At 34.8% G+C, this 14574-nt stretch overlaps 1 protein-coding gene across 2 annotated transcripts in view; it reads right to left on the bottom strand.

Annotated features, from left to right (window-relative positions):
- The window catches only part of LOC145246467 (uncharacterized), a 33813-nt gene that overhangs the window by 4098 nt on the left and 15141 nt on the right, over window positions 1-14574 (bottom strand). For both annotated transcript variants that reach the window (XM_080108085.1, XM_080108084.1), the window contains exons 3-4: window positions 6825-6937; window positions 2028-2095 (exon numbers count right to left, since the gene is read on the bottom strand). In XM_080108085.1, coding sequence (XP_079964211.1) covers window positions 2028-2095; window positions 6825-6937 — 181 coding nt within the window. The remainder of the gene's footprint in view (window positions 1-2027; window positions 2096-6824; window positions 6938-14574) is intronic.

Below are 14574 nucleotides of genomic sequence, written 5' to 3'. Positions count from 1 at the left end.
CATTGCACATTTACTTAAGTAGCCATCTTGGAATTAAGTGTAAAGCTAGGCCTTTGTTAATGTTTGAGTTCAAATTGTTCTAAAAGGGTTTTAGTCTACAAAGAGATTATTTATATGATAATACTACTTAATTAAACAAATATTTATTGTCTATAATATGTTAATGAGATGATTATTTACGTAAATACGTGATGCTGGATCTTCTAGGGAACTCCTTTTTTTCTGAGTTGATATGTTTACGTGTAAAAACATCTTGTTTTTGAGAGTGACAAAGAAAGCAAGTTCCACTAGAGTGGAGAAAGACAAAGGGTAGAAATTAAAGCTATTTGCTTTTTAGTATTCGTTTGAATCGCATCTCGATGTAAAAATCTGACGAGAAAGAAAGTGCGCGAGCCTTTGCTAGTCTCACACAAAAACACACATTCACATTTCAAGCTATATTACTTGTCATATACATACGCGCACACAAACATACACGCCCACGTTCACACACGTACATATATTCACGTTCGCGTACATACACTCACATTCACGTGTATATACACACACGCTAACGTACACACATGTACTCACACACATGTACTCACACACACGCACACGTACGCACACGCATAGACAACGTCACTTCTTTTTAATGGAAATCCACACATGCGCAAAAGACACAACGGAAACACCTATAAAAGGAAGAGAGGCTGTTTCCAGCCCTTTTTAGGCCCAGCTTTCGAGCTGGTCGGTCTACGGACCGACCGCGTACCTCACGCCATTTACTACTGTGTGGGACAAAAAATTAACAGACCGTATGTACACATTCTCACTCTTTCTCTCTCTATCTACTACTGGTCCCTGAGAACATCTTCGCGTAGCTGACTGCTAACTGACGTCAACCCTCTATCCTTTTCTTTGTCTACACGATGGACTGCCATTTCTCGTTCTATTACATTACTCACTTCTCTTCCCACGCGCGAACAAACGATAGTGACCCAAACTTGAGATGAACACACATTTCCTTTTTTTTTCTACAACACCAGTCCCGCAACGAACGATGGTTACACCCGCGCGGACATGAATACGTGTTATATCTAAAACATTCATTCTTTCAACAGTAAATAAACGACACGTTTATCGTATCCATCAATTGAGTTTTTGTTTCCTTCAATTCCATTCTTTTGTAACGGGATTAGGATTTATATGTCCTAGTCCCTTACAAAAGTGAAAAGGAAAGAAAAAGAGTAAGCCGAATAAGCAATAAAAAAGTAAGCCGAACGAAGAAGGAAAGGAATAGCTTGGCTCGCACATTAATTTCTAATCTAACACTAATTCAGGAAAGAAACTATACCTGCTTTAATTCATCAACAATATACTTTCGATACATTTCAGATAAATGGCGTGTTTGGAAATAATTTTTAATCTGAAAAGGCAATTATTATTATTAAACTATATAAATAAAACAGTAGATTGTATGAATGGATGTCGTTGGGGGTCACTACTTGTAATATCTCCATTTTTAATGTTGAGAGGCACGGTCAGAGACGTCGGCGGGTCACCAATTATGCAAAGGTTGCATTTGTAAGGGAGTTGCCATGTTAGGTAATTACCAGTTTGGAGGGTTACATTTTGGGGTTTTGCTTTGGGGTGTTTATAATGGGAGAAAGGCGAGAAACATGTTAAACGAAAATAAGAAAACAAACAACGAGTTAAGAGGCATACATTCACACAAGAGATATTTCATATGTGTTTAGGAATAGAGGATTACAGCAATAAAGGAATAGAATGTTCGCGAATATTAAGCAAAGGCCAATAGAGCAGAGAAAGACAAAGGATAGCAATTAAAACCATTCGCTTTTTAGTATTCGTCTGAATTGCATCTTTATGTAAAAATCTGGTAACAAAAAGAAGTTAAAAGGAAAGAAGATGAAAAAGTAAGCCAAAGAAAGAAAAGGAGTAGCTTATTATTTGTCTTGTCTCGTCTCATCTCGTACATCGATTTCTAATCCAACACTCTCATTCAGGAAAGAAACTATATTTACCTTAATTCATCAACAATACACTCTCGATACATTCCAGATAGATGGCTTGTTTGGAAATACTTTTTAATCTGAAAAAGCAATTATTATTATTATTAACCTATATATATATATATATATATATATATATATATATATATATATATATATATATATATATATATAACTGTAGATGCATGTATGTGTGTGTCCATGTGAAAATATTTAACCGATAAACTCTTAAACTACTGTTCACATAACACTGAAATTATCAAGAAATATTAATCATACACCAAGGGTGGTGCATAATGAGTAAAATCTTTGTTTGGATGGATCAATAATGCATACAGAAATATGTCGGCAACTTAAAATGCTAAATGTTCATTTCAACTTACCAAAATATTTTTATTACTTTTGCACATTTATATCTTGAAGTGATTTAATTTTACATCTTTTTTATCTATCTGTTGATAACTCAAACGGTGGGGAACACAGGTGGAGCGCTAAATGTTTTAGTTTCGATTCTAGCTGATGGCACCCAAGTCAATTTTTTTTTTTTTAACTTTTGACATTAGTCCTATATATTAGGTACAATGTAATATTCAATAGAGAACTGACTTTAAATAAATACAAAATATGCATGAATTAAAATATATCTAAGTGTATTTCATGACCGGGCAAGGCGAAACGCCCCACCCCTAGTATTACTTAAATTTTAATGGCATGGATAGAATTACTTTTGAGGTTTAATTGAGCATGTTTTCCATTCTCTTAATCTATTTGATATTGCTAAGATTGTTCAAAAAATGTTTAAGAATTCATTATATACGATTAACTCAACATATGTTGTTATACTTTAACACCTTTCCTAATTGCATTAGCATGTAAATGATATCAAAAAACCCGACTAGGTTTAAACTCGGCATAACCAACTTCATAATCCACGATGGTATCTATAAAACCAATCATGCCCCTTCTATAAATAACAGAATATCGTCCTCATTGCCACCTTCGATTTAACGTCTGTTTGACATGCTGGCATGTGTTGGGCGAAAATTTAGAGGAAGAACCTCACTCGTCAGTTTCCTAACACCAGCTCTATTTTAATGACCTCCAACTAGTCATACAACATTGGTCCCAATTGATATGAATGGCTCTCATCTCAAAGAAACACTCTGCTTCAACAAGCTTCTGAGACGGACCTTCACTCCTAACCTGTAATGGCAGATTTACATCAAATCTGTTGCAAAGGTTGCTGCAAAAAATGATTGCATCATTCTAGCGCTCCAGAAGGTATCTCACTCCCAACACAATCCTCTACCTGTATAAGAGCCAAACACGTTCTAAAATGAAGTACCGTTGCCACATCTGAGAAGGATCTGCTCGGGACACCTATCCTGCCTTGACCGATTCAAAACCAGCTTTGGTGTTCTTTTCTCCTCCCTGCAGCCTCTTTCCCACAGAAGAGACGTTGCACGCCTATCTCTGCTCTATCCTTATTTTCATGACAAGTGCTCATCTAAGTTTCAATTTATGGTTCTTCCTGCCAAACTTTCATGAAAAAACACTCGTCTGGCTACAATCACTACCAACAATTTTCCTAAACTCTCTATATGTGTCTTCTTTTCCTAATACTGCCCACCTGTAGAACTGTTCCGATGACCTGTTTTACAACTGACTACAACATGGTCGTTTTCAAGTTCAATGTAAACAGGTTTTGCTGAACCGTCCCCATTAAATAATCAAATTATACCCAATTTTCACCGCTAACGATTTTTATATTGTTGTCATGTTAACCACCTGACACTCATTAACTCTAATCCTCAAATGGCTTTTAGGCTTTGATAAAAATCATGCTGACATACTAGTTCCTCTCAGATCACAAAAGTTAAGCATTGTTGATTCTTGTCAGTACTAAAATGGGTGACCATTTGAGAATACCAGATGCTGCATGTGCTCGTCGCTTCTGTTGGCATTGTTTCAAGTCATTTTGCAATTTTTCTTGAAACTGGAATCAACCAGTGTTGACTCAGAAGAAGAGCGGTTAAGGACTGCGCAACCATTGCTTCACAATTCCGTACATATCATCCATCATCTCACCAGAATCATCAGATAATCCTCGCCATTCTGACGAATGGAGATCTAACTCTGTCTAGGCGTTACGTTTTTGGTCAAGTTTGTTTGTCACTACATTTGTTTCTGTGTGTGCAGCCTAACGTCTAATTTTAATGATTTAATGTGTGTGCAACCACTGGTCAAACTTGGTCAAAATATCCGTCCTGGTCTACCTTAGAACTGATTTAATTTGGGCATATTATGGTCAACTGTCACTGTCATAGAAAAGATGAAAAATCACACTTCACGCTATAACTTCCATTCTATTAACTTTCTTACTTGACCCATATTGTAGCTAATGAGGTCCCACATCTTATATTACCTAAATCGTTGCCTTTGGTATTCAGTTTTATGAAAGCCGAAATTTTGATGGAATTTCAATTTCGGTTTTGATAACAGTCGTACCATGCAAAATGACAGCTTGGTCAGATAAATAGTTTTGGATTTATCAAAGTTTCCATAGCATAATTTTCACACAATATGAAAAAGAAAGGTCCACATAAAACTTTGACCCACCTTTACGTTGTCAGGCAGAAGTATACTGTCACATATTTATGTTCTTGTTTTAATATGATTTAAAAAGTAATTATTTTAGATCTGTTTAAAATAGAATTAGTATATTAAATGGCCTTTGATTAAAAATTACAAGATATTTTTTTCCACCATTAAAAATGTTGACCGTACAGTAATAATGCTTCCCACTAATCCAACGATACTCATAGAAACTATGTTTGTTGAATTTGTATAATTTGGATCATTTTGATTACTATTCTTATCTATTATATATAATCTATGGTATAATATATATATATATATATATATATATATATATATATATATATATATATATATATATATATATATATATATCACGTGCATATCTAAGCTGACCTAATTATTAACGCTAACTTTCGCGCTTTTTGTCTGGGTCAGTTTGACCTTGCTTTTCAAATTTAAACTTTCACCGCTTTTGGTTTTGTTTTTGTTTTTGTTTTTTAAACCTTAATTTTTTTATTCATCCAGCCTTGACAGACGTGTTTTAAATTTTATCTCCAGTGCTTTTCTTTTAATGATTTGGAATTCATTCCATTTGCGCTTTTTTCCAAGGAATTCTGCCTTTTGGATTATTTTGGACCATTTGGAATTTACCCATTGGATTGAAATTTTAAATTCGACCGTTTTGGATTTACCATTTTTGGATTTTTACCCTTCACCGGACTATCCATTCATGTGAAATCTTTTTATCATTTTTCTTTTGCCTCCTGTTCCCTTTACCTCACCCTTCTTTTAATCAAGTAAGATCTGTGACTTACTTGTAGTTTCATTAAATACTTTTATATGCAAAATCCGATCCTGCATTTTGCTAATTCCTGCCCCTGATGAGAAGGAGAGTATTTCTTCGAAACTCCGCGGAATAAGGACTATCCACTTATCTTGTGCTTCCTTTTAAAAATTAAATATGTTTTTAATTCTTTTTCAAGATGTCTTTTAACATGTTTTATTAATCATTTGTTCATATTATAAGCTCTATTTCCTTTTCGGTTTTATTGAGCTTTTACATCTGGCTGAGTTTATTTTACTTGTAAATATTAACTCTTTAATATTTATAATATATTTTAAGTTTACCATTTTGATTACCTTGGTAAACTTATTGTAATTTTTATTTTTATTTATATATATATATATATATATATATATATATATATATATATATATATATATATATATATATATATATATATATACACACACACACACACCATACCTGTGTTTGTATTTTATGTTTTTTCTTTTGCATGACGCCTGCGACTGAGATGCATGAAATTATTTTTAAGAAAGCGACCACCAGACCTTAGATGAAAGAATGTTTTTCAACGCGCGTGCGCGTCCACGTTCTACAAACACTATAAGGTAAGGTATTAGAGCATGGCACTAAGTGGCAACTTAGAACAGTCCAATTCACTGGTATTCTATTTTATTCTAAACCTGTCATTGAAAATAAAAAAAGCTACCTAAGGCACACCCATCCACCATTAAACGTTTAATGATGGAGGGGTGTGCCTTAGGTAGCTTTTTTTTCATTTTCTGGAGTGTTATTTTCACAGTATTTCAAATTATGTAGCCTTCAAACTTTTTCAGGTGTGTCTTGTCAAGCTCGAGTTAATTTCTGTCAAACTCTGGAATTTTTCTGTCGAATTCAGGAATCCACATGGAATTTTGTAAAAAAAAACTTCTTTATTTAATCCACAGGGACAGAATGCTCTCATTCCATCAGTTATGATTGGATATAAGTCCTAAATAATTTGAAATGTAATTTTGAGTGTCACCTGCACTGAAGATTGAACCTTCAACCTCAGTGTGAAAATAACATTCAAGATGAGAGCAGTAGTCCGAATAATCCAAATAATATAAATTATCAACCCGTATCTAAAAAATTCAGAAACATGTTTATCAAAATTAAGACAAATAACAACGCAGATTTCACTTAACTTCTTTTTTTTTTTTGTCTCTTAAAAATTAGCTAAAAGTTAAAATTATGACAAAATATTTTTAATTACTTTGAAAAATCTTGAAAAATCTTGAAAATGACGAGGGAAAATTACTTATAATTTAAAAATAAATAAATAACATCTATTGATATTTTTTTTTTTTTTTTTAGAAAGTATAATAAATTACAAGGAAAAAGTAAAGAGAATGTCGTTTTACCTCCTTGCAGAAGGGCCGGGAAATGTTGAGAAAATCGGTAGAGGTTCGATTTCTCATCGATCGCTCAAATTTGACATTGTAAATATTCACTTCTAAGTATGTGATCACATTCCCTGAAAAGTAGAAATCATTTGACTTTTAATTTTGTTTACAAAAGATTTCAAAACAAAAAAATCTGATATTTATCAATTTATAAATTTGCAAATTCAGGCTCATTCCTTTATGTAGAATTAGAAAAATGTAAAATTACATTTCCTGGATCGAATAGTTTTGCACCACTTTTATATCCTCTAATAAAAGTCAAAATCAAGATGTGTTACTAAACCTTATGCCTAGAATCTTTATTCTACAGGGTGGAATGATAAAATTGTTGCCCTAAAGAAAACGACACTACAGGTTTATTTTAAAACTTTTATTGAAAAAAGCAATTCAGGTAACTTGATTATGTAGTAGAGGTGACATTTATTCAATGTAGCTGCCTTCAGCCTCAATCACGGACTCAATATGGATCCAGAACTGAGAGTGTGCCTATTCTACAAGCACCAGCAGGAGCTAAGCAGATAGAGGTGATCAGGCTGGTTTTAGTGTTGTGGGAGGTCATGTTGGTGATGTTCTCGACATATGACCAAACGAACCAGGTTCAGGTCAGAGGAGAAGGGGGGAGAAGGGTACAAAGTCATAGCACTCCTTCTGAAGCCAAGACTGGGTCTCTTTGAACTTGTGGACCAGCACAGAGTCCTGCTGCTACACCCAGGGTCTGCCAGCGGCTACCTGATTGCACATCCAGGTACACTCTGGTGTTAACTTTCAAGCCGACTTCGAAAATGTGAGGTGGCATGATGTGGCTTACATACCAAAGACCATAACCGTGGCTGGAAACTTTGCTTTCATCACCCTGGCACGCCTCTATTATTCGTGGCAGTCCAAATGCATTTTGAGGGTGCTGGCAATGATCCTGTTGCCATAACTTGGATCGGTAGAGAACATGAGTTGTACAGGGTCGCATCTCTGATCTCACTCGTTGAACATTGTGTCACATGCAGACATGATAGAAGGCTCCTATCGCTCTTGGGATTTGTACACAACCAGCCAACTAGTAGATAGTCTGCAACAAAAAAAAAGAAAACCGGTTTTATCAAATGGAAATGGAATCATGTCATCTTTTCTAGGGCAACAATTTTATCGTTCCATCCTGTAATTCTGTTGTACATTAGTCATTTGCATTCATTGCATGTTTTGTTGTTGTCACATTTTTTTAGCCAACGTTTCAGTAGACACAATAGTTGTAAACATGGTGTGCTTCGATTTTACAAAATGTGGCATAAAGTCGTTCTCTTTCTTCTCTTTTCTTATTTATGATGGTACGGTCGAGTAAACTGAAAACAGAGAAGAAATTCAAAAGAGTAGTGATCCGAGGTAAATAGTTATTAGAGTAAAAGATTTACCGGTATTTATGGACGTCTAGAGTGAATATTTCTAGAATATACAACACAATCACATTGACATGCCAGTTTTCACCAGATCACCAAAGTTAAGCAACGATGAGGCTGATGAGTAGCAGATGGGTGACTATTTGGTAAGGCTAAGCGCTGTATGTACCACACCAAGTCATAGAAATTTCTAGGTTGGTATCTGAGGGTGCATTTTACTCACAGGGGGAGATACCCCTCAGAATCAAGACGGAAAGCAACGGGAATCTACCGTCTTTACTTGTCTTCCCAAGATTACCATAGCTCTACAATTTGGAGAACCATAGTCGCCAACGCTATTAAAAAAATTTTTTTTTAAATAAAAATAAATAAATAAAAAGGCGACATTGCATGCATGATGGGGTTTTGCTTCTACTCATGTGAGTGTTTTACTTGAAGAAAACAATAACACACATTACTGGGGTTTCCGTTTCTAGTTTTATTCTTCTTTTTAGTATTCTTTACAGTTTTATCACTGTAGTTAAAACAATCAAATGTTAAATTCAACACACTGTTGCCAAAACCTCGCTACTCTAAATCTCGACGGTCTGCTGTCAAAACTCAACTCCAAATCTCAACACTCTGCTATCAAAAACTCAACTCCAAAACACAACGCACTGCTGCATTTGCTACTCTGACATCCAAATCAGAAATCAACCCAGTCTCTGAAAAATCAGGCTTTTTATATCCAACCGGAAGCATCTCATTTGCATATTAGGTGACTATATTGCAAGCATATGAAGAGAAAAGGTGGCCATTTTTTCTTCTTTCTTCCTGCTGAACAGTGCGCAAATGAGACCACTAAATGGTTCAAAACTACAATTGCAGCACATGTCCCCATGCAGAAATTTTATAGCAAGCCCTATTCTCCTCAATGGTTTACTTTGACTTGCGCAACTGCCATTGCTCAAAGGCAGCATGCACACTGTAGATTTAACTGACATAAGTCCAGTTCAAACAGACAGAAGTACATAGAAACTAGAAGTAACGTTAAGAAAGAAATACCGACAGCTAAAAGAGAATTTACTGAAACCACTAAAAAACGCATCGAAGCACAGAAATTAGGAACTCGTGACTTCTGGAAAATCTACACCAGTGTAGTAAATAATCGGCAATCAACAATTCCCCCACTAACCAACAATCACGAGGTTGTTTGCTCAGCAACCGAGAAGGCTAACATGCTTGCCAGTCGGTTTGCCTCAAACTCCACACTGGACCCTCTCAACCACCCCTACCTGACTTTACTATGCGGACAGACGCCACACTAGACAATCTGAAAATTACCCTTGCTCAGGTGCATGCTATCATAAAAAACCTTGACACTTCAAAAGCATGTGGACCCGATATTTGAGACCTTAATTAACCATGCTTTAGTCCATCACCTTACAGATGCTAAACTTCTGACTGACCAACAATATGAATTTAGACAAGCCCGTTCCACAGCAGACATCCTAACTGTAATCTCTGAACATATATACCACTCACTGGACAAAGCTGGGGAGGGCAGAGCGGTAGCTCTAGATATATCAAAGGCTTTTGACAGGGTATGGCATGAGGATCTCCTCAGGAAAATTAGATCATACGGTATCACTGGTGGAATACTAAACATAATTAAATCCTTCTTAGATAAAAAAAAAATCCAGGTATATATGCTGATGACACCACACTATATAACAGGCACAAGAGAAAAACAAATGAACACATATCTAAAGAAATGGCAGAAACACTAGAGGATGACCTCCAGTCTGTAGTGTAATGGGGACAAAAATGGATGGTCACATTCAATGATGCCAAGACTAAGCTTGTTTTCTTCAATAATTACAAGAAACCTTCTCTACCATCAATAGCAATGGCCAACGACACTTTATCTGAGAGTACATCTTTCAAACTCCTTGGCCTAACGTTCACAGGAAACATGAGTTGGAACAATTACATTGAAAGCATTGCCAGGGCCGCTGCAAAGAAGGTAGGCTCTCTCTACCGTGCTAGAAAATTACTAACACCCGAAAGTATCCTGTACCTCTATAAGACCACCATTCGCCCATGTATGGAGTATTGTCATATTTGGGCTGGTGCATCTGCTACTAGTCTCTCGCTCCTTGACAAGGTTCAAAAGAGAGTCGCCTATCTGATAGGCCCCGAACTGGCATCTAAGCTTCAACCTCTGTCTCATCGACGAAATGTTGCATCCCTCTGCCTGTTCTACAAGTATTTTAATGGAGAATGCTCTGAAAAACTGCAAGCACTTGTGCCCCCACGATGTAAACACCCTCGACAAACCCGAGCGGCAGTTGTTGAGATCCCTAGATGTAAGAGAACCTTCTACTCCAGTAGTTTCTTCCCCAGAACCGCTAGACTTTGGAATTCCATTCCAGGTCCCTGCTTTCCCAACTATACTGACGTGCAGAAGTTCAAGTGTAACGTGAACAGAAATCTTGCTGCCCAAATCCCCACATAGTACCCCAGTAGATGTTACCCCTGATAGTAGCCCCCTACACCAAAGTGGCAATGTGTCTTGTTTGGGTGAAAATATAATAATAAAAAAAAAACACGGAATTTCGCACAAACAGGTTTGTACTAACTTTTTAAGTGCTTAATTACAGAAGAGCAACTTATTTTATTTTTAGTTTTAGACCACAATTACGTAATAAGCAAACTGATTAGAGGGTTAGATTAGACTAGATTGTTTGAAACTTGGATTGTATATGTTAAACACTCCAGGAAACTGAACCATTTCCACATAACCTGCCTTCGTAGATTGATGAAAATACCAAACAATTTTTTAGATGAGGGCTGGTTGTTTATATTACTTGCACCGATCGGATTATTGATCTCATCTTGGGTGTTAGTCGTGCAACATTTTGGTCGGTTTGGCCTTAAAGACAGTCAAAGGCTTTCACCTGGTGAAACCTCCCTTCATCATGCTGCAGCAGTGTCAGGTTCGTTGGGTGGGTCATATATGCCATATGTCAGATTTAAAACTCCCAAAATAGCTTCTTTATGATGAGATGTCCAAAGGAAAAAGAATCGTAAGAAACGGTTCAAAGGCAACTTAAAGGTCTCCCTCAAACAGTTCGATTTGTATTCTGACTTGTTAGAAAACTTATTATCAAAAGGCAAATGTTGCTGACGTACTGAAGCCACAAAGAGACTAGCATTATTGAATCTGTATGTATTGAAAGAAGTGAGACGAAACGACAGAGCAGTTAGCATCTCTACTACAGAATCATCTCACAGGTGCTCTATGTGTGGGAGATGAATTTAGAAAAACTCGTCCCGGGAAAACTCGTCCCGGGAAAACTCGTCCCGGGAAAACTCGTCTCCGGAAAACTCGACCCCGGAAAACTCGTCCCCTTTCGCTAGGTAGGAAAACTGGTCCCTTATTGAATAAATATCGATTGAAAACACATTTTATGATCCTTCTTGAAGGAGATATTGTTTTTTAAAATAGACTATATCCCCCATAATATTTTAAAAAAATAGTTTTACTTGTTTAATGTTTTTTCGTTTTTGTTTTTTTTTAATTAAATCGATTTTCTAAGTGTCCGTTTTCTACCTAACTGGCTAAGTTCTTAGTGGTTTTATGGTATTATTACCATACATTAACAGGGGTACTAATTAGAGGTCACCATTTCGGTAGGCTCCCACTTCGGGGCGCCTCCGATAACAGGGAGAACTGGAGCGCTGAAATAGAAAGAAATACTGGTAAAAGAAGACATTGTCTTCTTATAACAATGAGGACGTGTAACGCGACTTTGTTTTATGAATTCATGAGGTTTTATATATCCAATATATATGTGTGTTTTTCGAAACTCGGGTTACAAAGAAAGACAGTGCATTTTGTAAAGTCTGTATTAATGTTCAATGCTCCTCTTGACTACCTAACGGGAGCTGAGGAGTGAGGCGTGTGTTCTGTCTCTAGTCGCCGTGGAAGTAAGGACGTTTCCTTCACTCGAATGTCCCACGTAAACCGTTCTCGCTTTTCATTGGCTGGAACCTCTGATGACGTATAAGAAGAAAGAAAGGAAAAGAGAAAAGAGTATGGAGAAAGAGAGAACTAAGGTGAGAATACAGCCTAGTCTCGTAGTAGTAGCAGCTCGCCACAGTTTCACTTATTTTAAAGTGTTCATTATGTTCATAAACGAGACCGCATATTTTATTTATATTAATATAGAAAGAATTTACTTATATACTGTTGTTTATAAAAGGATAAAATCGATTTTTCTACCTCGCCGACTATGTTGTTTGTTGTTTAATTTATTTGGGATCGTTTATTCAGTAAAGAAAAAAAACACAGAAAACAAACAAAAAATATGTCGAGTGTTACGTGACAACGAGAAATAATGTCTGGTATATCACATCTTAGGGGTATTGATAATCGCTAAAATATAGAGAATTAAAGATATTACTGAGGGAGATTTGGTTTTAAAAAGAAAATAATAAATTTTAATATTTTTTAAAAATATAATTTAGAAAGAGAGAGGGGGGTTGAAACTATATCTCCTTCCGAAAAACAACCAACAAAAAATGAAATTAAAAAGATTCTTGATAAACGATAGCGGAGTTTTCAATAAAATTGATTAATAATTTATTTAGTGATTACTTTTTCTCTTAATGATTGATTTTAGAATTTTGAAGTAAAAATTTAAAAAAATTAAAAATGAGTTAACGAGAGATTGTTAGCACATGGCATCTCTCGCGCCAAAAAAAATATTTCGCTTTTAATTTATTCGTTAATTTTTGCAAAATTTGACAGGACGACAATAAATGTTGATAATTGATAAAATTATAATTTTAAATAACGCATGAGTGCATTTGGTATGAGAGAAAACAAAAACATAACAACAACAAAAAAACTATCATAATTAAAAAACAAAACCAAAAGCGTAACGAAGAATCGAAATCGCTCCCTGTTTTTTAAATTTTTGTGTCGTTTTTTATTATTGTTTTTATGACTCCAAAAAACATCGTTAAAATAAGAACAAAAAAAATTGTAATTAACTTTGTATGAACATAATAAACGCTTTAAAATAAGTGAAACCACTAAGAACTTAGCCAGTTAGATAGAAAACGGACACTTAGAAAATCGTTTTATTTAAAAAAAAAAAAAAAAAAAAACATTAAACAAGTAAAAATATTTTTAAATATATTATGGGGGGGGGGTTATAGTCTATTTTAAAAAACAATATCTCCTTCAAGAAGGATCATAAAATGTGTTTTCAATCGATATTTATTCAATAAGGGACCAGTTTTCCTACCTAGCGAAAGGGGACGAGTTTTCCGGGCACCAAAATCGATACATCATAATAACATAAAACACTCGTGCAAAAAAAAAAAAAAGAAAGAAAATTTTTGGCTTTTTGCCCGGTCCAACAGCATTGACAAACCTGAAAAACTTTAATGAATTAATGGACTTTAAATATTTTTCACAATTATAAGCTAAACACTCTTTGGCGCCAGTATTTCTTTGATTTCAGAATCTCCTGTGTGTAGTATTTATCTGTCATAAAAGCAAGTTCACAATATACTGATAAACGGCCACAAACTCAAATCAAGTAATAAACGATTTATGGTTTTAATTGAAGCAATTTTGCCAGTTAAGTTTATATTCTTTCTATTGGTAAGACACAAATATAAAGAGAAAGACAGAAAATTTGTTTGCCAACGAAAAACTAATGTGTATTTTTTTTTAATATTTGAAAGAATTTAAAATATATTTTACTTAGATGTTTTTCTTATGCTTTGTTTCATATTTAAACTTATATTTTCATGTAAATATAGAAGTTAAGTGAATTATTTTACTATATAAAAAATTATTATTGTAGTAGTAGTAGTAGTAGTAGTAGTAGTAGTAGTAGTAGTAGTAGTATGTGAAAGTCTTCAAAAACTCCCTCTAAACAAAAGTGAGATTGCTATTCTTTTCCCCCCGTTTCTTTCTGGGTCAAATTATGTGGAGTGTTCATTGTATGAGTCGGTAGCTGTGTCAGAAACCGACATTAAAAATGCGTGATAAAAGATTGAATAATTCGAGCTCCTATTTTTCCAAGCTTATAACTACTTGAAAAATGTAATTCAAACCCTAATTTTTTTTTCAATTAAAGGTGCAAAGCAAAGACTAAATTTAAAAAAAATAACAGGTTTAATAGCAAATTATGCAATATTTGTTTTTTTTAAATCGGTTTTCTTTAAAAAAAAGATTTAAAGAAAATCAACGAAATTTTACTTACATCAAATATAAAAAATATATATAAATTCCAAAAAAACACTTACCTATAAAAAAT

The sequence above is a fragment of the Euprymna scolopes genome, chromosome 24 (genome assembly GCF_053919585.1).
Source record: "Euprymna scolopes isolate OS-2025 chromosome 24, ASM5391958v1, whole genome shotgun sequence".
NCBI lineage: Eukaryota > Metazoa > Mollusca > Cephalopoda > Sepiida > Sepiolidae > Euprymna > Euprymna scolopes.
The sequence above is the reverse complement of the archived record's forward strand: the minus strand, read 5'-3'. Positions and strand labels throughout refer to the sequence as shown.